The 27,762-nt window shown below is 37.7% G+C and overlaps 1 protein-coding gene and 1 non-coding gene across 13 annotated transcripts in view; one reads left to right on the top strand and one right to left on the bottom strand.

Annotated features, from left to right (window-relative positions):
* The window catches only part of RNPC3-DT (RNPC3 divergent transcript), a 164,095-nt gene extending 153,088 nt beyond the window's left edge, over positions 1–11,007 (bottom strand). For 3 of the 4 annotated variants that reach the window (XR_010588490.2, XR_010588494.1, XR_010588495.1), the window contains exon 1: positions 10,632–10,733. This is a non-coding gene — a transcript (RNPC3 divergent transcript). Of the gene's footprint in view, positions 1–10,631; positions 10,734–10,773 lie in introns of those variants that run through there. The other variant, XR_010588493.2, reaches the window with a different exon arrangement.
* Positions 10,778–27,762, top strand: part of RNPC3 (RNA binding region (RNP1, RRM) containing 3) — a 31,798-nt gene continuing 14,813 nt past the window's right edge. For 5 of the 9 annotated variants that reach the window (XR_010588485.2, XM_074027343.1, XM_065548825.2 and 2 more), the window contains exons 1-8: positions 10,778–10,900; positions 11,149–11,344; positions 12,772–12,819; positions 19,912–20,030; positions 20,964–21,047; positions 21,874–21,985; positions 22,649–22,717; positions 23,869–24,011. Coding sequence is in view for 8 of the 9 variants with exons in the window: in XM_074027343.1 (XP_073883444.1) it covers positions 11,153–11,344; positions 12,772–12,819; positions 19,912–20,030; positions 20,964–21,047; positions 21,874–21,985; positions 22,649–22,717; positions 23,869–24,011 (767 nt within the window). In the remaining variant the exon portion in view is untranslated. Of the gene's footprint in view, positions 10,901–11,083; positions 11,345–12,771; positions 12,820–19,911; positions 20,031–20,963; positions 21,048–21,873; positions 21,986–22,648; positions 22,718–23,868; positions 24,012–27,762 lie in introns of those variants that run through there. The other 4 variants (XM_074027350.1, XM_074027344.1, XM_005542557.5 and 1 more) reach the window with 1 other exon arrangement.

Raw genomic sequence — 27,762 nt, 5'->3', positions numbered from 1 at the left:
ATTTGAGTATAGAAAGACAAAAATATGTGGGTGTCTTTAAGAAAGTATAGTTTACCTTCTGTGTAGCATAAGGTGAATGTAAGGGTGAAACATAAAGAGTCAACTAGATAGAGGGACTTAAAGGATTCAGGAGATAAAATTTAGGCTCTGCTTTATTTTCTTTCTTTACTCTCTTAAGCAGCATTCAGCCCTATACCAACTCAGTTACATGCTGGTTTCCATCTACTGTGATATACGTCTTTTTAATACCTTTGAGAATGCTGGGCACAGAACATGTTATTTAGGCATGACTAATAAATCTGCTGAAAGACCACCAGACTATGACACATCTATGGTCTGACAAAGGTAAGTTTATCATTTTGCAGCGGTAAAAAAAGACTACACAATTGATGGGGCATTTTGCCAAAACAGATGAAGGAAGAGCCAGTATTCTGATTCATTTAAGAGTAAGGTAGGGTTTAAATAAAATGGACAGTTATTTGACAGGCTGAAAGAACAGCCTGGCTGTATTAGCATCAAGCCTGGACTAAGAAGTGGGTATAGGGTTCTCTTTCCTTGAACACTACAAAGTTAAGATGACTGTAGAATCTTGTATCTGAAAAACATTATCTGCAGCTTTGCTCCTGGGTGGAAAATTGAGGCTGCTTCTCTGTGTTCAAGTACCCACATAGCTTAGCTCCTCAGGCAATAGTGGGGTGTTCCTGTCTCACTAACATAATTTCAAAAAGCAAACTTTCTGATAGTTTGTAATTTTTACAGAACCAAGTTTTTCAATGCTGTCATTGGAATTAATTAACAAAAGAAATCATGGCCGGGCGCGGTGGCTCAAGCCTGTAATCCCAGCACTTTGGGAGGCCGAGACGGGCGGATCACGAGGTCAGGAGATCGAGACCATCCTGGCTAACACGGTGAAACCCCGTCTCTATTAAGAAATACAAAAAACTAGCCGGGCGAGGTGGCGGGTGCCTGTAGTCCCAGCTACTCAGGAGGCTGAGGCCGGAGAATGGCGTAAACCCGGGAGGCGGAGCTTGCAGTGAGCTGAGATCCGGCCACTGCACTCCAGCCTGGGCGGCAGAGCGAGACTCCGTCTCAAAAAAAAAAAAAAAAAAAAAAAATTAACAAAAGAAATCATTTTATGCTTTTACACCATATAGCTTTTAATATATTTTATTAAAGTTTAACTTTAATACCTTGGTTTTGCTGTGAGTCAGGAGCATGCCTGTGTTGTGACTGAATAAGGAGGAGAGCAGAGGAACTTAGAGAGTGAAGTGAGGGAGAAATTGTCATTTGGTTAGGCCACTTGGAAGTTAGTACTAAGAAGTATGAGATTTTCTGGAAAATAATTGACATCTAGACCAGCAAATCACTGTATGAGGTAGCTGGACTCTCTATGTATATAGGCCCCACTCAAGAGGTTTATCTGTTGGGGTGAATGACTCAAAGGGGTTAGAGACAGGAACTGAAGAAGAATCATAAGTGGTCAACCAGCAAGTATATTACTGATATCATGAAACTATATGGCATAAATGCTACAGGGCCCTCCAAAGGACAACTACGGTGACCTGCCTTGATAGGACATCAACAGCAAAGACAGAACTACTTTTCCTAGTGGATTCTAAAGCAGAAACACAAAGAGATGAAGAAAATGAAAGAAAAGACTACATCATCTTCCCCACCGTAAGTTCCCTGAGCTTAGAGAAGGGTGTATGTTTAGAAGTGAGATTAGTATTAAAAACTGAACTGAAAGAGAATCTTAATTATAAATAATAGATTGTTTTAAGATAAAAATAAATAGGAATGCCAAGGGTGATTGCAGAGGAAGGAGATCCAATAAAGCATGGTGAAGTTGTAAAATAAAGAGTTTGTCTTCGGATTTTCTTTCGGTAGCCCCATTAGGTCCAGCTAATTCAACCTTTCAGCATCTCTATACAGATGCTTTTATTTCTATATGATAGATTTGAAAAGCAGAATTACTGGATCAAAAAGTATGTTAACATTTGCCCAAATAAATACTAAGATTTACTTTTCTAAATGCCTGTGACAGACATTTGCCCTCAGGTACACACCAACATAAAATTTTATAGCTATGTATAATGTTTTATAGTTTGAGAATTGAGAATTGGTATATTCTTGTGGGGTCTAATTGGCATTCCCATTACCACTAGTAAGGTTAAACACCTTTCCATATGTTAATGGGCCATTCAGGTTTCCTTTTTGTAAAATCACCTGTTAATATTCTTTAAATATATTTGTCTATTAATTTGTTTCTCTTTTTCAAATTTTTTGATAACAGCTGTATTTTCTGACACTTCAGCATTTGTCTGTAATTTAGTTTTTACCTGAGAGAAGATAATCCAGCATTGTCATGTTACAGAAAAACAACTACTTATGCCAATACCATTTATCAGCTGAAACATTTTCTCTAGGCATCTTCTGAAATGTATAGTACATTTTAATTTTTTGATTGACTAATGTATTTTCATGCTGCTGATAAAGACATACCTGATACTGGGAAGAAAAAGAGGTTTAACAGACTTACAGTTCCTCATAGCTGGGGAGTCCCCACAATCATAGCAGAAAGCAAGGAGGAGCAAGTCATATCTTACATGGATGGCAGCAGGCAAAGTGAGAGTGCTTGTGCAGGGAAATTCTTTTTTTTAAAATCATCAGATCTCATGAGACTTATTCACTATCACAAGAATAGCATGGGAAAAACTCACCTCCATGATTCCATTACCTCCCACCCGGTTCCTCCCACAAAATGTGGGAATTGTGGGAGTTACAATTCAAGATGAGATTTGGGTAAGGACACAGCCAAACCATATCAACTAATAAATACTTAAATGTATCGGGAGAACCCACTCCCGATGGTTGCATGGGTTCTTTTCTATTTCTTAAGTGACTCAGCTGGGTTGAGAAATAAAGGGAAAAAGCACGAGAGAGAGAAATTTAAAGCTGGGTGTCCAGGAGAGACATCACATGTCAGCAGGATCCGTGATGTTCCCCGAGCCATAAAACCAGCAAGTTTTTATTAGCAATTTTCAAAAGGGGAGGGAGTGCACAAATAGGGTGTAGGTCACAGAGATCACATACTTCACAAGGTAATAAAATATCACAAAGCAAATGGAGGCAGGGCAAGATCACAGGACCACTGGATGGGGCAAAATTAAAATTTTTAATGAAGTTTTGGGCACGCATTGTCATTGATAACATCTCATCAGGAAACAGAGTTTGAGAGCAGACAAGCTGTCTGACAAAAATTTATTAGGTGGAAATTTTCCTCGTCCTAATAAGCCTGGGAGCGCTACAGGAGACCAGGGCTTATTTCATCCCTTCGACTTCAACTGTAAAAGGTGGCCCGCCTTAAGGGGGCCGTCTATAAACATACTCTCAGGGCGCATTCTCTTTCTCAGGGATGTTCCTTGCTGAGAAAAAGAATTCAGCAATATTTCTCCTATTTGCTTTTGAAAGAGGAGAAATATGGCTCTGTTCTGTCTGGCTCACCAGCGGCCAGAAGTCTTATCTCTGGTGTTCCCTGAACATTGCTGTTATCCTGTTCTTTTTTTGAGATGCCCAGATTTCATATTTTCAAACACACATGCTATAAAAACAATTTGTGCAGTTAACACAATCATCACAGGGTCCTGAGGTGACATATATCCTCCTCAGCTTATGAAGAAGATGATGAGATTAAGAGATTAAAGTAAAGACAGGCATAGGAAATCACAAGGGTATTGATTGGGGAAGTGATAAGTGTCCATGAAATCTTCACAATTTATGTTCAGAGACTGCAGTAAATACAGGCGTAAGAAATTATAAAAGTATTAATTTGGGGAACTAATAAATGTCCATGAAATCTTCACAATTTATGTTCTTCTGCCATGGCTTCAGCCGGTACCTCTGTTCAGGGTCCCTGACTTCCCACAACATAAATGTATAGGTTTATATTAAGAAAAATAGCCTTCCAGGTTGCATACATTTTAAAAAAAAAATGTGCTATCCAAATGGATTCCAAATTATAAATGGAGTTAAGAAAGTATTTTAGAACAGGAATATTTTTTGGGTGCTATTTCTCTATCTTCTCTAGGTTCCATCTCAGAACAGCAGATACAAGTAAGTTATATCCCAGTAGAAAAGGCTGATTTCCCCTACAATAGTCAAAAGTTCACATAAATCCTGCCTCTGTTCACTTGTTATTTAAAGGAAGAGACTAAGTCTACAAATAACTATGTGTGAGATCCACACATTATCTAATCTATCAATAAATAACAAAATAATATTGACATTTAACTTTCTGATCATTTTGCCTAGGAATCTTTAGACTCGTTTCCTAAAGTCATTATTCAAACTGCTGAATATGTAATCCCTGTTTGTCAGCAGTGTTTTTTATTTTCTTGATAATAACATTAATTTATTCACTGATACATGTTTTAAACATAAGTCAAATATTAATACATACTTCAACATTCAATGATCATTAATCTATTTGTAAGGTACTATGCTAATGCTTGGAGGATATAAAGATGAACATAGAAATTCTTGTCTTCAAGGAGCTTATTAATAATAATGACATTATATAGACAATTATTTATAATAAAGTGTATTTATGATAACTTTTATAGCAGAGGTGAAAAGTATTACAATAACAAATGGAATGAAGACATGAATTCTACCTTGCGAAAAAAGAAAAGACTTTGATGATGGTTGTTTTAAATTACCAAGTAATTGGATGGCTTATTACCCAGTGACAGCAAAAACACTGAAAAATCTAGTGTTCAGTTTTGTTGTTGCTGTTTTTGTTTGTTTGCAGTATGGCAACAGAATAGAGGAGGCAGAGATGGTGTTGACTGACAATGAAGAATTTAACGAGAAAGTCACATTTGAGCATCTGCAGAAAGTCAGGGAACTAAGCATGCAGATATCTGCAGGAAAAGCATCCCTGAACGAGAGAATGGCAAAGGCAAAGGTCTTAGTTATGGGTCTGAAGTGTTCAAGCACAGCCAGAAGGTCAGTGTGTTTACAGTAGAGGGAAGGAAGAAGAGAAGAATAAATGAAGTCATAAAAATAATACACTGGAGGAGTCAAATCATGGAAATTTTCACAGATCAAAAGAACTTCAGCATTTACTCTAAGTGAGGGGAAAAGTTACTGCAGAGTTTTGAAGATTTAACAGAATCACTCTAGCTGCTGTGATAAAAATACATTGAAGAAGCAATATATTTTTAATCATGTTAGAATGGACTTTGCATGGTAAAAATTAAACCTAAATTATCAATACCTTTAACAGAAAAAAGTTATTTACTACTTTGATGCAAAGTTTGGTGGGAGTGAAGTGATTCTGCGGGGAGCTGTCATTGATGTGGTGAGTTAGTATTCTAGGCTATGTTTAGCTTGAGGTTCTACCACCTCAATATGTGGCCTACATGATCACTGTTTTCACATTCAATCTTTCATGCAATACTCTGGAATTGACACATTTCACTTTAATTAACACCCCATCTACCAAAATGAATCATAAAGTCCCAACTACCAACAAGAGAGTTGGGAAATGTAAAGGAATATATGAAATAATTGCTGAGTCTTACTGTGCTGTCCAGACAGCAAGGGCAAAAGTAGGAGACCAGTCATGAGGCTATGACAATATTCCATATAGATCATGGCTGCTTGGACAAGGATGGTAGAAATAGTGGGGGTAGTGAAAAATGGTCAAATTTTGAATACAATTTGAAGGTAAGATAAAGCGAATTTGCAGAATGTCAAGGCATGAGATATAAAAGATATAGAGGAGTCACAGGTAACTGAGATGGGAAAAACTGAAAGAAAATTTTTGAATACTATCAAGAGCTCAGTTTTAGGCCTCTTAGTTTTGAGAGGCTTATTACATAACATTGAGAAAATGTCAAGTAAGCAGTTCAATATATGGACTGGGAGTTTAGAGACGAGGTTCAGGCTAAAGATATGATTTGGTAGTCATCAATGTATGGTTCTTAAAGCCATAAAACTGAATGAGATGACCTGTCAAGTACAGGTAGGGCAAAAAGAGAAAGATTGAGCATGGGAAATTCCAACCTTTGGAAGTCAAGGAGATGAAGAGCAATCAGCAAAAGAAACAAAGAGAGCGATCAGAATGATAGGAGAAAAACTTGGCAAGTATGATACTCAGTAAGCCAAATGAAGCGAGTTTGGTTTATTGGTTGTTTGTAGAGTGTTGTTTGTTTCTAGAGCAGAGTAAACAACTGTGTTTAGTGAGCAATGCTTATAGATCAAGAAGGATAAGATCTAAGAAATGACCACTGGATTTAGCAGTGTGTAGAGGTCACTGATGACCTCAAGAAGGGCAATTTCAGAAAAACAATTGGGATACAAATCTGACTGGAATACTCTAAACACAATATGGGAGAAGAAAATTGGAGACAATGAATATAAACCACCATTTCCAAGAGTTTTGCTATTAACAGAAAGAAATGAAATGGTAGTCAAAGAAGAAAGTGAAGAGAATTTTTAAAAATTATTTTATTTGCTTTTGTTTTTTTAAACAAAAGATAAATAATCATAGTTGTATATACTGATGAGAAAGGCTCAGTAAAGTACATGAAAAGCAGATTTACTTCCCAAGAGAGAGGTTAGCTTAACCAAGACTCACAGATACAGTTAGGATTAATAGACATGGGAAACCTCTATTATTTGGTTCATTTTTTTCCCCAATGAGATTAAGAAGCAAGGTCACCATTTAAAAATAAAAGTAGGGGCTGGGCACGGTGGCTCACGCCCATAATCCCAGCACTTTGGGAGGCCAAGGTGGGCGGATCACGAAGTCATGAGACGAGACCATCCTGGATAACACGGTGAAACCATGTATCTATTAATAAATAAATAAATAAATAAATAAATAAATAAATAATTAGCTGGGCGTGGTGGTGGGCACCTGTATTCCCAGCTACTCAGGAGGCTGAGGCAGGAGAATGGAGTGAACCCGGGAGGCGGAGCTTGCAGTGAGCTGAGATCACACCACTGCACTCCAGCCTGGGCGACAGAGCAAGACTCCGTCTCAAAAAAAAAAAAAAAAAAGGGAAGGATTCAAGGTGACAGGAAATAGGAGAAAGCATGGAGTCAAAGATTTACTGGAGTAAAGCAGGAAAGAAAGTGAGCTTGAACAGTAGGAGAAGTGGTGCGTTTTGGAAATCAAGGGAAGATAGTGTCTCAACAAAGAAGTGGTCAGGTATGCCAAGCATTGCTGAAAAGCTAAAATGAGAACTGAAAAGGCCTACTGGATTTAGTAACTAGGAGGTAACTAGTGACCCTAATAAGAACTACCCTGTGGACTGATGGGATCAGAAGTCAGGTAGGAGCACACTTTGGAGTGCATGGGAGATGAAGAAATAGGAATAATTATGTCTCTCTCTTTAGAAGCTTGGCTGTGGAGGGTGAGGGGAATGCCTCTGGCAAGAAGCCAGGACAAATACTGGGATCAACCCTTCTCCCTACTGTGGTTCTCCAAAGCATGCCAGAGATAGGACCCTATCTTCGTGTGGATAGGGTTTTCCTGTCTTCATGTGGAAAAATAGGGAGTTTTCCTGTCTTCATGTAGAAAAATAGGGAGTTTGGGGGGAAAAGGTAAGATGTAATAGGAAAGTACAAATAGCCACGTGGTCAAGTGAGGAAAATTAGGGACACAAACCAAAGGAAGTAAAAAAGGTATTTCTGTCTGAGAAGGTATTTAGTGACATGGAGGAAGATGAAGATGAAAATGAATCCAAGAAAACCATCACATTAGAGGGGACCTCCATCAACACACAGAACCCCTGAGAACAAGAATGAGATAAAGAATCAACAATTGCTCAGTGAAGTCGGACACTCCCAAGCTCCAGTACTTTTCCCTCCTCCCATTCTCCAACATAGAAAAATTAAGGCCGAAAATGAATTAAATTCACGGTTCTCAAACTGTGCTAAGGTGCTCCAGCTACCCTTGCCACCTTATAGAGGTACTATGGGATATTTTAAATATTTGAGGGAAACATAGCAATACTCACTGTTTACCAGACACTACCTGAACTACCAGCTTGAGATGTTTCTCAATTTGAACATTAGATACTGTTTAATTCCTTTTAAGAATGTCATGTCTTTGAAAAGCTGGGTTTTCAGCTGCTGCTCTCATATAAAACATTTGGGAGGCCAAGGTGGGTGGATCATGAGACCATCCTGGCTAACACAGTGGTTTTCTTGGAAAACCGGAGTAGAATAGGAAATAAGGTGGCATCAAGGGGTGCTAGAAAAAACTGCTGAGACAATAAAGGCACCAATAACTGAAAAAGTTTGGGAACTTCTGGGCTAGACAAAGAGAAGGGAATGAGAAAGGTGCTTCTCAGATACGACCACACACACCTACACTCAGATACAGAAAAGATTAAAGTGTACTACATATTCCTGCAATCCTTTAGGTCAAGCCTGATATGAGGGGAGGATAAGAGGAGACACCTTAACGGAGTTTGAACTTGACATCTCAAACCAACTGTACTGATAGTAACTGAAAGTGACTAGGAAATTATGACCTCTACCTGACATATTGTCATGGAAAGGATAAGGTAGATTTCATTTAGTACAACTAAAAGCAATTAAGTGGAGAGAAAATAAAATTATGTCATGTAACTATTCCACTCAGTCATGATACCTGAATTACAGTAGATAACGACCATTAAACTCTGATAGTCCCTGTAGTAATTCCTAACTGTAGGAGACAGTGGTAAATATAAAAGTGAACTCTTTCATGCATTCATTCATTGAATAGATATTTACAGAATGTGCATTATGTGTGGAACATTTTACTAAACATAAGAGTTACAGGGAGGATGTGAGGGTGATTTTGCTGTGGTACCTGTCACCAACTAATCCCAATAGTTGATTTGGCTTATCTGGCTAACTAGCTGGGTTCCCCTTCCTTCCTAACTGTCCCATATATGTCTCTTCCAAAGCTGCACACTCTGCTGAGGAGGATGACTTTCCCCCATAGAGGAGGATGATTCTTCCGTAAGGGCATATGCGTAGCAGTGCTCCCTTGCTAGAAGCTTCAAACAAGTCCTCAAAGAACACACAAAAAAAGTTGGTGAAGGATAGTGTTTAAAACAGCATGACCACTCCAATCAGTCTATACCACTACCCTATTTTTTCCAAAGCATTTATTATTCTCTGAAAGAACTTTATTTACATGTTTATTCTGTCTTAATTTTAGAAAGTAAGCATCGAGAGGGCAGGAATTGATTGTCTTGTTCTTCCTCGCCTCAACTTCTCAACATCTGCATGTCCCATGACGCTATTCTGGGCACTATTCTATCTATACTCTTTGTCATTCTTCGGATTTAAATAGGTTGATGCCATACCTAGTGGTGACCTTTCACAAGAATGCCAAACATACACATTCAACTTCCTACTTGAAACAGGGATACTGAATAGATACCTTAAACTTAATATATGTTCCTCTATTTCCAATGTCCCACTACAGTTTCTAACCTAGTTACACTTGGTCAATCTTCTCACATTCGGTAAATGGCATCATCATCTACAGATGGATAATATGGAGCTTAAGCCAAAAATCCAGAATTCATCCTTGCTTACTGTTCTTCGTCTGCAAGTTCCTATCAATTCTATTTCTAAAACATATGTCAATTCCAGTTCCTTTTCTACATGTCCACTTTCACCGAACTATTTCTGGCAGTGTTTTCTCCAGACTTTTACAGTAGTCCAACTGGCCTTTCCGCTTCTATTTTTCGCGTTGCAACCAGAGAAATTTTCATACCTAAACTTTGAGTCTCTCCCTTCAACATACACCTATTTAAATAATTTGTCAGTTTCTAAACGTTCTTCAAATAAATAGGGCTCCTAACAAACCTACAGCGTCTACATGGTCTGGCTCTGCCTATCTGGTATTTTGGTGTGTGTGGGGGGGGGAGGTTCTTCTCATGTTTGTCTTCTAAGTTTTCATTAGTATCTGTCCCTCTCCTTCTCCCCAACCAATGCTGGATGACAGCACATCCTTGGTATACAGCTTACTGCTGTATCTCTAACATTTATTTAAGTGACAAAAAGAGCTGTAAGAGGAACTCTGGTTCTCCAGCCTGTAGCAGCTACATCTAGAATAAAACCTCTCTTTAGAATTCTCAACACCCTCTCTGTATGGGGTGAGGGGTGCATTTCTGACCCTCCGGGGATGATCTCTACCTCACTCCATTCAGAATCTAGGCAGAACGGTGGATTAGAATGTAGACCCCAAGTCAGAACACCAAGGGTCAAATCCTAGTTCTTCCATTTTATAGCTGTGTGACTTAACCTCTTTGTACATCAGTGTCCTCAGCTGTAAAATAAGGAGAAAAGTACCTACACCTACACACACACACACACACACACACACACACACACACACAAAATAATTTATTAGGCGACCTCTTCCTAGAGGCTGCCATTTCTGTGAAATGAACCCTGGCGGGTGCCTATCCCTCGGCTAAATGCCTACCGATTCAAGAAAAAAGTCTCAACTTTTTGCCCTTTAAACTGAGTTCTCCTCCCCCATGGTGTCTAATAAGTTGACTGAAGAACTAGCTATCTTTAGATTTTACCATCTAAAGACTTTAAGAACATACCCGGTATTTCCACATCCCAAGTTGTCCTATTTGATATCCAGGCCAATTCACTTTCCCAAGGCCAGGGATTAACAGCCGCGCGGGCAGCTTCTGACAGCACTCGCCCCGCCCCGCCGCGCCCCGCCCCGCCCCCAGCCCGCACATGCGCAGTCGTGAGTCCTCGTGTCCTTGAGCGTCCAGCTTCTTTTCCTCAAGTGGCTGGGGTTCCTGTTTCCTTCTTCGATTGACAACTTGTGGTACCTCGCACTTCTCTGGGCCAATTTTTGCTTGTAAGTCTTTCCGGAGCTACCTGGAATTTAAATCATTTTGCTTTACTGTCATTAGCACCGCGCCCTTCCCCAAGAGTCTCCGAAGGGTTGCGGCTTTTCCGTGGCGCAGTTCTCGCGAGAAGGTGACTTTCTGCTCGGTATTTCCTGGTTTCCAGAATCCTTAGCGCGAGGCGGAAAAAATATGCTTGTGTTGATGCTGCTATTTTGACTGAGACTTCTTCCCACGATTTCTGTTTTGCTTCTCCAAGGAAAATGGCAGCTCCCGAGCAGCCGCTTGCGATATCAAGGGGATGCACGAGCTCCTCCTCGCTTTCCCCGCCTCGGGGCGACCGAACCCTTCTGGTCAGGCACCTGCCGGCTGAGCTTACCGCTGAGGAGAAAGAGGACTTGCTGAAGTACTTCGGGGCGCAGTCCGTGCGCGTCCTGTCAGATAAGGGGCGACTGGTAAGGGCGCGCCCCGCCGGAGTCTCCCGGGAAGGCCTTTGGCAAGCGACCGGGGAGGGGGAGCGTTGACAGGAGTAAGGCGGAAACGAGTGGGGAAGATGCACTTGTGTAATGGGAGCTCCCCCATCCTACCTCTTTTGTATCAGAATATCTGCTCTGCGAAGTGGAGTTTTAATCGGCTTGAGTCTGTATTAGTCATAGCACTGCAGAAAAGGGCAATCGTGAACGACAAAGCAGAAGAATGGAAATTAGCTTAGTTATATTGAGTTTTCAGATCCATCCTGAGAGCCTCACAACTTTTTTGAATTTGGGGTTATTGCTTCTGGACTCAGCGTATTCTTACAAATGTGCATCAAGGGATTTTTAAAAGTCCTAGTTCATTTATAAGCCAATGTTAAATCGTTCATCAAAATAGAGAAGCTGCATTGGTGACTTGAGTAAATTAAATGCAGAATTTCAACTAGAAAAAGAGACTTTTCATAAAAATTTCCCGATGGCATCTTTTAGGGAACAATTTTTTAGGACTGTTAAAAATACCTACGTAGGAATTTACACAATTACTTTGTTTTGCTTTATATCCAAAGATGTTTTGATTTCTCTTCATTAAAATAGGAATAGCGATGGGGCAAGACATCAGTGGTTTAAAAGTTTCCCCAGGTGATTTTAATGTTAATGTGCAGCCCATGCTGAGAGTTACTGAATTATAAGAAAGGCCAATTCTGATCAGTTTAAGTGTCATTTATACCCTCAAATTCAAAAAAAAAAAAAAAATTATGGCTCAATTTAAGTACGTTAGGTCATCGTGGATCAGATTAGACAAAATTAGAATGTGCAATATAATTACTGAAGTAACTTTTAATAAGCATTGACCAGAGCTCTTCCTTCAGATAGTGTTTCTTTTACTGTTGACTTGTGTTTCTTTTCTGATGGTTTTTAAAATCTTTATAATTTACGTTTAAAAATATGCTTCTCCCATTGAACATTATTACAAAGATAAAGCACAAAGGAAATACGCACCTTGAAGAACGATTTCTCTGTGGTGAATGTTTTTAAACTGTGCATTGTTATGTATAGAGGAAAGTTTAAAATCTTTAGGTCTGTCATAAATAAAAGAAATAAATTTTTAATTGGTTAAAAGTGACCCTCTGTGTAGAAGAGGTCTTTAAACTTTTGGTCTTTTGAACTATTTGCATGTGTAAGACGTGTGTCTTTATATGATAGAGATTGCATAGCTTACATCTCAAGTCTGCCTCAAAAAATGTTGAAAACCCCTGGACTGAAATTAGTGATCAGTTAAATGGTTTTGACTTTTCATACTTTCCCATGTATTATTAACATGTCACATTACTCCACTGGTAAAATGTCAGATTTCTTTATGAGAAACTGAAATTATATTGGAAGTAATTTGTACCTTAACTCTGTTTCAGAAACATACAGCTTTTGCCACATTCCCTAATGAAAAAGCAGCTATAAAGGTATGACTTTTTCTTGACTATTAAAGTTGTCAAAAGTATCCTCTTATCCAGTCTTGGTTCAGATAATGTTAAACTGTGGTTTTTAAGAAGCAAAAGCATTTGTATTGCAACAGTTTCCCCAACAGACTACATTTGATTTGTTAGTTGGCAGATATTGCCCAGTCCTTTAGTAGATTATCTGTAAACCAAAACTGCATATGTAATTAAAATAATTTCTAAATGATTTAGATTGATAAATATCTCTGTGACTGTTACAAGATAAGTTGTTTCAAGTGTTAAAAGGAGAATATACATTTCTTTAAAATGCCAGGGAATCATTCACAAAGGAAGTGATCTTTTAGCTAGAAGTCTAATGATAATTGGATTTTTTCAACAGGAAGCAAGGTGAGATGGGCCTTCGGGGCTTGGGGAACACCAAATAAAGCTGGAAGTCATTGCAAGTTATAAGTGGAGCAGGAGCTAAGGGCTGAGATGGAAGTGGGACTTGAAAAATAGATGGAATCTGGGAGAGAGGTATTGAGTTTGGTTTAGTAGGTGTGCACTTGATACTTTTGAGCTGGCTCATAATATAATCAGTCCTGTGAAAGATATCTGGTATAGCTCGTATCATGGATGGATTGGATGCGCAGAATTATTACAGGTAGGAGACCAAATGGAAGGCTGTTATAATGGCCAAGGCAAGAATAACTATCTGAAGAAGACAATAAGAAGATAAAGGGGGAAGTAGATATATACTTAATAGAGATTGAGTTTGTAGGTTTTATAATATAGGGGTTGAGAGAGACGGGTTCAGGATATTTGGATTGAGGATTGAGTTATTTGGGTTGTTATATTAGCTGACATGAGGATCCAGAGAATTTTGCAAAAGTATATGATGAATTCACATGTCATCTGTTAACTTGGAGGGGTCCCTGGGCTACTTTTGTGGAAATATTTAAAAATATCAGTCTAGAGCTGAGGCAAGGTGAAGAATGGAAAGATTCTTCAGCCATGTAAATAGATATGATTGCCCAAAGGATAATAAGCTAGGAGAGAAGAATGGGAAGGAGCAGTTAAAGTAGGAGAACTAGAAAGGAAATTATCACTGATGCAAAGCGAAGTGTGTTTTAAGAAGATGAAATCCTGTGATGATGCAAAATGAGGAATGAGCACCTCTATTAAAGTCTTTTTGCCATGAAACAATAGAAATGACCCAAATTTTCACTGGTAAAAGGAAGGGAAGCCTTAAATCACATTATGTCCATATACTGGACTGCAGCTGTCTGAGAATGATATCAAGTGGTAAGTGTTAATAGAGAATGATAGCCCAGATAGAGTACATGAATAAAGTTGTGAAACATTATCTATAATGTAACCTCAGATTTTTTGAAACTAATGGTATACATGTTAGCATATGCACAGGAAAAAAATATGACAGAACTATACACCAAAATGTTAAAAACATCTTTCTCTGAGAGTAGGATTACAGAGGGCTTACATGTTATATTAATATGTACTTTTATAATGATAGGTAATTTTTTTTTCAGAAAAAAAGTCTTTTTAAAAATATAGCATAATACATTATAAATAAAATATGGGAATGAAAACCACATTGTTTTAGGGTCAAAAATAACTTGGAGGAGAGCACATGGAGCCAGTCATTGTCTTTGGAAATGTTTGTAGTGAAAGGAAGCAGTAAGAGGTTAATGGCAGTATTGATAGGGCTTTTAGGCTAGTGAACATTTGGCCTTATTGGAAAGTGATAGATTAAGAAAACAAAGGGAGAAATGTTCAAGAATAGAGTAAGTAGCCAAGTTAGGTAGGAGGAGTTAACATTAAAAGTGAAAAGCTATAAATCTTTGAGAATAAGAACTTATACCCTTTTTGAGAGGAAGAAAGTTGGAGTAAGTCAGGTTAGATGACCTTCATTTCATATAATCAAGCTTCACTGATAATGAAGAGGTCTAACATTCGTTTAGGGTCTTGAAAATTATTGAAACATTTTAAAACTAACTTTGTATGATGATATAAGGCAGGGATCCTCAAACCCCGGACACGGACTGGTACCCAGACACAGCCTGGTACCCAGCCACTCCCTGTTAGAAGCTGGGCCGCACAGCAGGAGGTGACTAGCAGGCTGAGGAAACTTTATCTCTATTCACAGCCTGTCCCCATGGCTGCCTGAGCTCCACCTCCAATCAGATCAGCAGTGCCTTGGCCACTGTTGTGATCTGCACATGCAAGAGATCTAGGTTGCACTCTCAATGAGAATCTGACTAATGTCTTATGGTCCGAGGTGAATCAGTTTCATCTTGAAACTATCTCCCCACCCCCTACCCTGGCCTGTGGAAAAATTGTCTTACACAAAACCGGTCCCTGGTTAAGGCTTGTAGTTTCATGTGTTGCAAAATATTAAGTGCCTACTATGTGCTAGATGCTGTTTTAGGTTTTGGAATTATATGTGAACAAAAACAAAGATGATTATAGTTTGTAGTCTCAAAAGGGGAGACAGAAAATAACCTTTAATATTTTAGAAGACGATAAATGCTATGGAAAAAGGACAAGTAGAGCAATAAGATCGGTAGTGCTAAGTGGGGAGAGGTCAGGCTGTAGTTAGGGTTATATTTGAACAACAATTTGAAGGATACGAAGGGAGTTAGCTAATGAAATTTCTGGGAGAAGTATGTTTGAATTAGAGGAACAGCTGGATCAGGGGCTCTAGGATGTGACCATGCCTGTCATGTTGTTCAAGGAAACCACTATGACTGGAGCATACATAGTGGGAGTGATCTGTGGGAGTAGGGGTGGGAGTGAGCATTGGAATTGAATTCAGAGAAGTCATAGAATCTATATTATGTAGATTATAGTAAGGAATTTAGATTACTGTCAGTAAAATAGGGAGCCATTGGAACAAGGGGGTGACCTGATCTGACATATTTCAAAGGATTGCTTTCTCTGTTGTGACTAGACTGAAGGGAGGGTAGAAACAAGGAAATCCATTAAAATGTTGTGGTAATTCAGTCCAGAATTGATGGTTGCCTTGACCACAATGGTAGTGGTTAGCGGTGATTAGATTCTTTATATAGTTCGAAGATAGAAGCAAGGATTTCTTATTGTATTTATTCCAATAGGTTTTGGGGGAACAGGTGGTGTTTAGTTACATAAGTTCTTTAGTCATGATTTCTGAGATTTTGATGTACCTGTCACCTAAGCAATATACACTGTGCTCATTGTGAAGTCTTTTATCCCTCACCCCCACCCCCCACACTTTCCCCTGAGTCCCCAAAGTCCTTTGTATCATTCTTATGCCTTTGGGTCCTCATAGCTTAGCTCCTGCTTAGGAGTGAGAACATACGATGTTTAGTTTTCCATTCCTGAGTTACTTCACTTAGAATAATGGTCTAATAATGGTCTCCCATTCCATCTAGGTTGCTACAAATGCCATTATTTTGTTCCTTTTTATAGCTGAGTAATATTCCATGTTTCGTATTTATATCTATATCTATCTATATCTATATGTATCTATATATGTCTATATATATCTATATACATATATCTCTATATATATCTATATCTCACAACTTCTTTATCCACTCATTGATTGATGGACATTTGGGCTGGTTCCATATTTTTGCAGTTGCAAATTGTGCTGCTATAAACATGCATGTGCAACTATCTTTTTTGTATAATGACTTATTGTCCTCTGGGTAGATACTCAGTAGCTGGATCAAATGGTAGGTCTACTTTTAGTTCTTTAAGGAATCTCCACACTATTTTTCATACTTACTGTACTAGTGTACATTCTCACCAGCAGTGTGGAAGTCCCTTTCACCACATTTCTGCCAACATCTATTATGTCTTGATTTTTTCATTATGACCATTATTGCAGGAGTAAGGAGGTATTTCTTCATGATTTTGATTTGCGTTTCCCTGATCATTAGTGATGCTGAGCATTTTTTCATGTTTGCCGGCCATTTGTATGTCTTATTTTGAGAATTGTTTATTCATGTCCTTAGTCCATGGGCTTGTTTTTTTTCTTGCTGATTCATTTGGATTCCTTGTAGATTCTGGATATTAGTCTTTTTTTGGATGTGTATAGATTGCAAATATTTTCTCCCACTCTGTGGGTTGTCTGTTTGTTGATTGTTTCTTTCGCTGTGCAGAAGCTTTTTAGTTTAATTAAGTTCCATCTGTTTATCTTTGTTTCTGTTGCATTTGCTTTTGGGTTCTTGGTCATGACGTCTTTGCCTAAGCCATGTCTAGAAGGGTTTTTCCGATGTTGTCTTCTAGAATTTTTGTGGTTTCAGGTCTTAGATTTAAGTCCTTGATCCATCTTGAGCTGATTTTTGTATAAGGTGAGAGATGAGGATCTAGTTTCATTCTTCTACATGCGGCTTGCCAATGATCCCAGCACCATTTGTTGAATAAGGTGTCTTTTCCCCACTTTATGTTTTTGTTTGCCTTGTGGAAGATCAGTTTCCTGTAAGTATTTGGGTTTATTTCTGGGTTCTCTATTCTGTTCCATTGGTCTATGTGCCTATTTTTATACCACTACCATGCTGTTTTGATGACTTTGGCCTTATGGTATAGGCAAACAGGATTTCTTAATGGCTTGGATATGGAATGTGGGAAAGAAACATTAAGGATGATTACAAGATTTTTCACCTGAATAACTGGAAGAATGGACTTGCCATCATCTGAAACAGAGATGGCTCCTGGTGGAGCACATTTTTGGCTGGGGGAGAGATTAAGCGGTTTAGCTCCTGAAATGTTGATTTTGAAATGTTTGTTAGAAACCTATGGGGCACTATCCATTATTTGAATATGTGTTTCTTGACTTCAGGACAGAAGTCTGCGCTGAAATTATAAATTAGTGAATCATTAGCATATAGATTTAAACTTCGGATGCTGGATTAAATCACCAAGATAATATATTGAGATAGAGAGGAAGACCAGGACGAGAGCTCTGGAGCATTCCAACTTTAAGAATGTGAGAGAAGGCACAAGTCAAAGAGATGGAGGAGTAGAAACCAGTGAGCTAGGAAGAAAATTATAAGAACGTATGAAGTCTTGAAGCCAAGTGAATGACATGTATCAAGGAAGAAGTGATTAACTACGTTAAATGCAGTCAAGTGAAGACTAGGAGTTGATCATTAGCCTAACAATACAAAATTTGTTGTCTATGATAAGCAGTCTCATTAAACTTATTAAAGCATTAACCTGATTGAAATAGGTTTGAAACTGAATAGGCAGAGAGGAGTTGTAGATAGAGGGTTTATATAACGTCTACAGAGTTTTACTGCAAAACTAATAATGCAAATTTAGGATGGGAGAAATAGGAGCATGTTTTCATACTGATATCGATAATCCAATAGAGGACAGAAAATTAACAGTTTAAATAAGAGTACCCCCCACACCCCCCACCACACACATTTCCAGAGCATAGCTAAATAAAGACCCTTGAGTAGATGAGAGGATGGAATTTAGTATATAAGTCAGGCAGCTGGATTTAGATAGGAATGTGGATAGTTAATAGATTATAACAGATAGAACATAGAATTTTGGCATGCATATGCTGGTAGATGGGGAGTTATAGTGGAAATCTGATATTCTCATGTCATCACTTCAGTTGTCTCAAAATAGGAAACCAGGTGCTAGGCTAACGGAATGCAAGAAAAATATTGTGAGGTTAAGGAACAAGGAGAAAGTACAAAGTATTCTCTTATAGATGGGACAAATAGACTACGATTGTAATGAGTAATTTTGTGGTATCATTAAAGGTCACCCTGCAATTTGTGGTGCTGTTATAAATTGAAAGTAAGGCCAGGGAAATTTGTTTGTTTGTTTTCTAGCCATTTTCAGCTGTCTGGGTATAAGCAGAGCTGGCATAAAGTAGAATTTAGCCAGATTTTTATTTTCCTCAGTTATAGGAAGTAGTCCTTTAATAAGTACTAAAGGCTTGATAGCCTGAATTTAAAAATAAATTAGGAAATAGTCAAGGAAATGTTTACAGCATTAGCAAAAAAAAAAAAAAAAAAAAGTATATGTAGGGACCAGCCCCACAGGGTCGGTGGGTTTTTCTCCCCATGTGTTTAGACGAGAGATTGTAGAAATAAAGACACAAGACAGAGATAAAAGACAGCTGGGCCCGGGGGACCACCACCACAAGACGCGGAGACCAGTAGTGGCCCTGAATGCCAGGCTTTGCTGATATTTATCGGATACAAGACAAGGGGCAGGGTAAGGAGTGTGAGCCATCTCCAATGGTAGGTAAGGTCACGTGGATCGCGTGTCCATTGGACAGGGGATCCTTCCCTGCCTGGCAGCCGAGGCAGAGAGAGAGAGAGAGAGAGAGAGAGCGCGCTTATGCCATTATTTCTGCATATCAGAGACTTTTAGTGCTTTCACTGATTTTGCTGCTGCTATCCAAAAGGCAGAGCCAGGTGTACATGATGAAATATGAAAGTGGACTAGGAGCGTGACCACTGAAGCACAGCATCACCGGGAGACAGGCCTTTGGATAACTGCGGGCAGACCTGACTGATGTCAGGCCCTCCACAAGAGGTGGAGGAGTAGAGTCTTCTCTAAACTCCCCCGGGGAAAGGGAGACTCCCTTTCCTGGTCCGCTAAGTAGCCGGTGTTTTTCCTTGGCACTGACACTACCACTAGACCACAGTCTGCTTGGCAACAGGCATCTTCCCAGATGCTGGTGTTACCACTAGACCAAGGCGCCCTCTAGTGGCCCTGTCTGGGCGTGACAGAGGGCTCACACTTGTCTTCTGGTCACTTCTCAGTATGTCCCTTCAGCTCCTATCTCTGTATGGCCTGATTTTTCCTAGGTTATAATTGTAGAGCAAGGATTATTATAATATAGCAAAAAAGAGTAATTGCTACAAACTAATGATTAATGACATTCATATATAATCATATATATGATCTAGATCTACTATAGCTCTTGTTGTTTTATGTATTTTATTATACGGGAACAGCTCGTGTCCCTGGTCTCTTGCCTCGGCACCTGAGTGGCTTGCCGCCCACAGTGTAAACATTGGTCTCTAACAGATCATTTTTAGTACAATTGTGAAATGTTTACTCTTGTTCTTTTAACTCCAGGCATTGACAAGACTCCATCAGCTGAAACTTTTAGGTCATACTTTAGTCGTTGAATTTGCAAAAGAACAAGATCAAGTTCACTCCCCATGTCCCACTTCAGGCTCTGAAAAAAAAAAAAGGTGTGTAGATAATACATTTTGTAACATTTTTAAAGTTTTTTTTTAATCAGTTATACAGTTATTATATTGGTTTCAGACTAGCCAGTAAGTAATTGGAAGAGTAGTGACAGATTTTTCCATTAAATCTAGCACAGTAAAACAATATCTTTATTTTTGCCCCTAATTGTGCATTAGGAACCAGATTTAATATTACAGTTTAATCAGTGTGAAGTGGGAAGGGAGTGGGCTGAAATGAATTCATCTTCAACCTTCAATGGAGGGAAAATAACCAATATAATGTCTTTGTATCAGAGATAACACAATGTGATAAAATCAAGACTGGCATTTGGTTTCCAGCTGTGACTTTTTATAGTACACCTTGAGAAATTTGCTTTACACTAGTGGTTCTCAAACTGTGGTCCCTAGATCAGCTGTATCATCTGTAAGCTTGATCAAACTACAGAACCTTGAGCTTTTTTAACCCTGTCTTACTGAATCAGAAACTTCATTGAGGGATGGAAGGGATGGGAAAATGCTCTAGAAGTCTATGAGTTTTAATAAACTCTCCAACTGATTATGACATACATTAATGACATTTGATTACCACTATTTTATACCATGTAAACTTTAGTTTTATTTTTGGTCAGTGACAATTATGCCATCTTCATAGTCTTGCTATGAAGAGTAAATGAAAATGTGTAGTGCTGAATAATAATTTTATTATTATAGCACTTCTGTAGTAATAATAATACAGAAGGGATTCAGTGAAGGTTAATTTTAGTTCCCTTCCCATTTATAGGTGTTTGCTTGAGAAATACTTGAAAGTTTTTTTTTTTTTTTTTTTAATCAAACTGTTTTTATAATGACATGTTTGGAAAGGTAATTTATCTTTTTTTGTGTGCAGTTTTTCACTCTTTGGAAAGGTGAGATTAACTTTGATTCTGTATGTCCCAGGTCTGACGACCCTGTCGAAGATGATAAAGAAAAAAAAGAACTTGGTTATTTAACAGTGGAAAATGGAATTGCACCAAACCATGGGTTAGCATTTTTATTTGCTTTTCTTTTGCTTTTGTTCTGTGTTGTATACAGATACACAGATGTCTTACTGCTTTTTGCGTATTGTATATTGTGATATACAGATATCATCTTATATATTGTGATATACAGATATCTTATTGCTTATTGTATATCGTGTTATATACAGATACCTTATTGCAAATAAGATAATTTAAGATAATTTTAAAAACAAAGATATTTATTTTCATGTATATTTTTAATATGTTGAATCACATTTTGAGTTACGAGTTTGTCACTGAATTTAGTGCAGAGAAAGCATCTCTTGAAATGTTCAGAGATACAAGGTAAACCTCTGCCAAGAAATACAGTAGCTTATTTTTCTTTTTAAATGTACTTTGGATCTTTTAGGAACAAGGTAAATCCAATAGTACTGTATCATTTGAGCGGTGTGTTTGTTACCAGGTTACCTAAAATGAGATTGATACAAAATTATTAAAACATAAACATCTTGCCGGGCGCGGTGGCTCAAGCCTGTAATCCCAGCACTTTGGGAGGCCTAGACGGGCGGATCACAAGGTCAGGAGATCGAGACCATCCTGGCGAACACAGTGAAACCCCGTCTCTACTAAAAAATACAAAAAACTAGCCGGGCGAGGTGGCGGGCGCCTGTAGTCCCAGCTACTCGGGAGGCTGAGGCAGGAGAATGGCGTAAACCTGGGAGGCGGAGCTTGCAGTGAGCTGAGATCCGGCCACTGCACTCCAGCCTGGGCTACAGAGCGAGACTCCGTCTCAAAAAAAAAAAAAAATAAAAAAAAAATAAACATCTTAAATGTTTTTTATTTTATAGGCTGACTTTTCCTTTAAATTCATGCCTCAAGTATATGTACCCACCACCTTCCAGCACAATCCTTGCAAACATAGTAAATGCCTTGGCAAGTGTGCCTAAGTTCTATGTACAGGTAAGTAGAATAAAACTTTTCCTAAAAGGATTTGTTTATATAGCTTGATATTTTATTTTTCATGCTGATTCTCATGAAAGTAATCAGACTAATTCTAGACAGCCAGTGATACACTACTTTAAATGTAATTAAATATTTACTACTTTCAAGTAAAGACTTTTATAAGGTATAGTATAAGTGGATACTAATAAACAGAAGCTAGTTTGGGAAATGTAATTTGTGATAATTCTCTATTACTTTAGAATACACCATTAAATAGAGATTCAGACCCCTGAGCAAATGCTTAAAAATATTGGCAGTAATAACATATTTTTTTGAAGTACAAAGTATAGATGTATTTTAATGTATTTCTCTGTTTTATAATTTTACAATAATTGGGGTAAAGATATAAAATCATTTCAAGTAGATTTTATATTGCAAGAACATTACATTCTTAGCAACGGGACTAATTGAACATGTAGAATTAACATTTTGGGAAGGTTAATCTGAGATACACCAATGCCTTGTTTTACCTTATGCAGAGATCCTAAAGTCAAGAGATGGGCAGGTCTTCCTTTACACTCAATTAATAAATAGTGTTATTGCAAAGTTTCTTAGTATATAAAATACAAGATGTGAGTTGAATCAATTTATATGTGAATTTAAATGTTTTACCATTTTAAGGTCCTTCATCTTATGAATAAAATGAATTTGCCCACACCTTTTGGACCAATTACTGCGCGACCTCCCATGGTAAGACAGCTCTTAGAATTTTGAAGTCAAAATTTCTCTTCCCGAATGGGATTATTGAGGCTGAATTATACAGGTGTTGTAGCAACCTCTGATGTACATTGAAAATAAGGAACAGATATAAAGTAATATGATGATAATAGAAGAACTGAGAACTGTAAGTGAGGAAAAGCCAGAATATGAAAGAAATGCTTTGGGCAATAAAGACTATCATTTCATCGAGCATTGTTAAGTTTTTTGAGCCAAAACATTGTGCCATTCTATAAGGTAGTTACGCTTAACTAGATTACCTAAGGATTTCATTGTTCTGGTTTTATCACAAATAGAGCTTTGTTTGCAAAAGACGAAAAAGGGTGCTGGTATTTTTATTAGACTTGACTATGCAAATCTGTCAATAATTTAGAAGTAGGCTATACCTGCTCTTGAATAATTTTAGTTATTATTTTGCTATAGTACTCTTAGTATATTTATAAAAAATAGCAATGCAAAATTATTAATACATTGAGTGTTCATATATGAATAGAAGAGAATTTGGTTTGAGATTTGCTGCTTTTCTGATATATGTACTATTAACTTTAGGATTTGTTTGTTGTTTTTGTTTGTTTGTTTGTTTTTGTAACCCCAGCACCTAGTCAATGCTTGATATATTACTGAAGAATTAATTGATTATACTAACTTCTGTTAACAAATAAATTCTTAGTCATTTAATACAATAAAAATGATTTTTGTCATGTCACATCCTTTCCAAAAGTAGAGCAGAGGGATATTTTGCTCTACTGAGCCATGAAAAACACCTGAATTGTTTTGACCGTGTGCCTTCCCAGATTGATTTAGACATTGCTACACAGTCTGCAGATCACGAAGGAAAAATTGTATGTGGGAGTTTCTAATTGTCTCATTTCATTGGCTATAACTCAGTTACAAGGGGAAATATAACTACAGAGGATCTTTGAAAATTTAGTTCAGCTGAGGATGAAGGAAGAAGAGGCACATTTTGTGATCAGCTAGTGATCTGCCATACAGGGTGTTCCCTCAATATGTGTAGAATGTGTTAAAAAAAAATGTGATAGAAATGAGAATGAAGTATTCAAATGGAGTTTGTTCTATAAATATTTTAGACTGCCATAGTATTTTTGTTTTATTCTTTTAATTAGTATGAAGACTATATGCCATTGCATGCACCTCTTCCACCCACGTCTCCTCAGCCACCTGAGGAACCTCCTTTGCCAGACGAAGATGAGGAATTATCTAGTGAAGAATCAGAATATGAAAGCACTGATGATGAGGACCGACAGAGGTTTGTAACATGAAATATTTGTTTAGTTTCCAAGAAACGTAGAATGTAAGAAGGAGATTCTTGCTCTCCCTAGATTTTGTGTTTATAATTCTTCATAGTTTTGAGTGATTAGAATTTGTCCTCAGCCCCCCAACACCTCAAGCATATATAGCAGCTATAAATTAAGACCTGAGAATAGATACCAAGACCTAAGTGAAAATTTTTGGATTATGCATAATTTTTTAGATTGATAATTATGGTATTATAAACTACGTTCGAGCCTTGTTATTTGTGGATTCCATATTGGCGAATTTACCTACGTGCTAAAATTTATTTGTGACTCTAAAATCAATAATTGATGTGCTTTTTATTTATTATTATTATTCTTATTTTTTCTTTTGACATGGAGTTTTGCTCTTATGGCCCAGGCTGGAGTGCAATGGCGTGATCTCAGCTTACCACAACTTCCACCTCCCAGGTTGAAGCAATTTTCCTGCCTCAGCCTCCCGAGTAGCTGGGATTACAGGCATGTGCCACCATGCCCGGATAAATTTTTGTGTTTTTCGTAGAGATGGGGTTTCTCCATGTTAGTTAGGCTGGTCTCGAACTCCCACCTCAGGTGATCCGCCTGCCTCAGCCTCCCAAAGTGCTGGGATTACAGGCATGAGCCACCACGCCTGACCTTGATGTGCTTTTTAAAGTTTTTGATGGAAATGGACGTTGTGCCATGTGGTGAAAAATTTGAGTCAGTCAACACACAGGTTCCCAGATGAAGTCAAATAAAGACACCCTCTAAGAGCCTTTTGTTTCAGTTCTCATACTACAAACAAGTATCCTTTTCATGGTCTGTTCAGCACTACCTTTTTTTACATTTTTGAGTTTTTTTGTTGTGACTCTTGTGTTTAAAATGGCCTTCGAGCATGGTGTTGAAGTGTTCTTTAGTGTTCCTGAGCTCAAGAAGGCTATGTCAAGCCTGATGGAGAAAATACATGGTTTTCCTTCAGGCCAGAGTTATGGTAGTATTGACTGTGAGTTCAATGCTAATGATTCAGTAGTGTATATTAAGTAAGGTGTTCTTAGACATTAACATATATTAAACAAGGTAATGTATTGATCAGATGACAAGATGTTGTAAACAAAGGCTTCCAGGAACCTAATCCTGAATTTTCCTAGGGACAGTGATTTAGTGTTTATGGTAACCTTAGAACATAACTACTGCAAATAATGAACTTCGACTGTGTTCATGTTTTGACAGATGCTTATTCTTCTGGACTTTATTTACCTCAGAATAATTTCTAGAGCAATTCTTTAGGATTTTATACAAAACTATTCATAGTAACTACTGCAGATGAATTATTTTTTTTATTGATAGTTCTTGACAATCTACATATTTTATTTAAGGATTCTGATAAACAATAGTACATTGTTAATAATGTTCATGTATATAATCCACAGCCTGACTTAGAACAAGAGTTGCCAAACGGTTTCTTTATAGGTCCAAAGAGTAAGTATTTTTGACTTTGTGAGACATGTGGTCTCTGTTGTGGCTACTCAGTTCTACCCTTGGAGTAGGAAAGCATCCATGGATAGTATACGTAATGAGTTGATATGGCCTTATTCCAACTAGATTTTATTTATAAAAACAGGCAGCTAGCTGGATTTGGTCATTGAGCTGTAGTTTGTCAACCCCTATCTGCAGGACTCTGATGGTAAAATGATCGAAATCTTAGGTGACTATGCACAGAAGAAGTGGTATATAGGAGGAGTGAGTGGTTGGCATGAGGCAGAACCCAAACAGAGACTCTGAGCAACATACACAAATAATTGCAATTTGACTGAGTTAGTGTCCACCTAAGTAGTGGTACAATGTGCAGTGTATTCTCTTTGTAAGGAAAGAGTTACAATCAAAGTATAGATGGGGCTGAAACTACAAAATGGGAGTGAATAGAGTATCTGTCTTGGACAGAGACGTTTAGGGAAGCTGGCAGTTCCTGATAGATGGTTACTTTAACTTGTTGCTAAAAGAAAAAGAATAGTATAGAGTGTTAACTCTGGTTTAATTACTTAACCTCTGTGAACTTCACTTTCTTTATAAAAATAATGATAGTAATTAGAAATGCTATAGTAAACTGGCCAAACCCTTTTTTGTTTGTTTACTTAGGTTTCCATTAAAGGATGTAGTGTGGAATTCTAACAGTAATTCATCTTGAGTCCTGAGAGAGAACATAGCCTTTGCATGTACCAAGCTCTAGTTTCATGCTTCTCTGTTATCTTCAGGAAATGTAATAAGACCTAAACAAAACAAAAATGGTACAGGTTGAGTACCTCTAAACTAAATCTGAAATCCAGAATGCTTCAAATTCTGAAATTTTTTGAGTACCAGTATGATACCACATATGGCTGGCTTAGTGACACCTTTGCTTGTTTTCTTTCTTTCTTTTTTCTTTTTAAGGCAGGGTCTTACTCTTTTACCCTAACTGGAGTGCAGTGATGTAATCATGGCCTACTGCATGCTTAACCTCCCGGGCTCAAGCAGTCTGCCCGCATCAGTCCCAGTAGCTGGGACTACAAGCATGTGCTATCACACCTGGTTAATATTTTTCATATTTTTGTAGTGATAGGGTTTCACCATGTTGCACAGGCTGGTCTCAAAATCCTGGGCTCAAGTGACCCGCCCTCCTTGTCCTCCCAAAGTGCTGGGATTATAGGTGTGAGCCACCGTGTCCAGCCAACACTTTTGCTTTCTGATGTTTCCATGTACACAAACTTTATTTCATGTACAAAATTATTAGGAATATTATATAAAATTATCTTCATCTTTTGTGTATAAGTTGTATATGAAACGTAAATGAATTTTGTGTTTAGAGTTGTGTCTCATCCCCAAGAGATCTCATGTATATGCAAATATTACAAAACCGATATAATTCTGATTCCAACCATTTTGGATAAGGAGTGCTCAACCTGTACTATTCATTTATTCAGCAAATAATTATTGATTACTGACTATATGTCTAGCACTCTTGTAGAGGCTTGGTGTACTTTGGGTCAGCAATTTATAAATGTAGACATATACTGTGAATAACTAAATTTTTTCATAAAGTTTTTAGTAAACCATGGTTTTTTAAAAGGGTTTAAAAATTTATAGCATATGTTTTCATTTTTCCTCAGGGAAAAAGGTTTAAAGCTTATTTGAACAATAGCCTCCATCCTCTCTTTTGTATTTTGTTATGTGCATATGTTTATTTTGCTTTCAAATTTTACAAATATGACCCTGAGAAGTAGAGCTGGGACTAACGGTTTTCAAGTTCCTGCTCTGTAGATGATACAGAAATACCTAGACAAGATCTATCTTTAATATTAAATATTCATACTCTTAATAGAGAAAAGCTATGTACAAGGTGTTATCACTTCCTGAAACTACTTCAGAGCATAGTACAGGATTTGAAAACTGTTCTCAAGTAATTTAAGTTACCATATTATTTATAGGATGATTGATTTGCAACAGTTATGCACAAAAAGCTTTTAAATGACATATTTCAGTCCGGGCTCTGTTTAATAATTAGAATATGAATAAAAATCATTTAAGAACATTAATATTATATCAATTTTATTATTGTATCTTGTTCAACTGTTTGGCATTGAAGTTCAACCATTTTATTTGGGCAACTGCTTATGATGAGACATACATTTTAAAAATTGATAACATGTAATTAAGTCTATTTTTAATTTTTTCCAAGTAAGATGAAAGCTGAGCAAGGCAGTTTAGTATTTG

Source organism: Macaca fascicularis, chromosome 1, assembly GCF_037993035.2.
Source record: "Macaca fascicularis isolate 582-1 chromosome 1, T2T-MFA8v1.1".
In the NCBI taxonomy this organism is placed as follows: Eukaryota; Metazoa; Chordata; class Mammalia; order Primates; family Cercopithecidae; genus Macaca; species Macaca fascicularis.
Note: the sequence above shows the minus strand (reverse complement) of the source record. Positions and strands in the feature narration are given on the sequence as shown.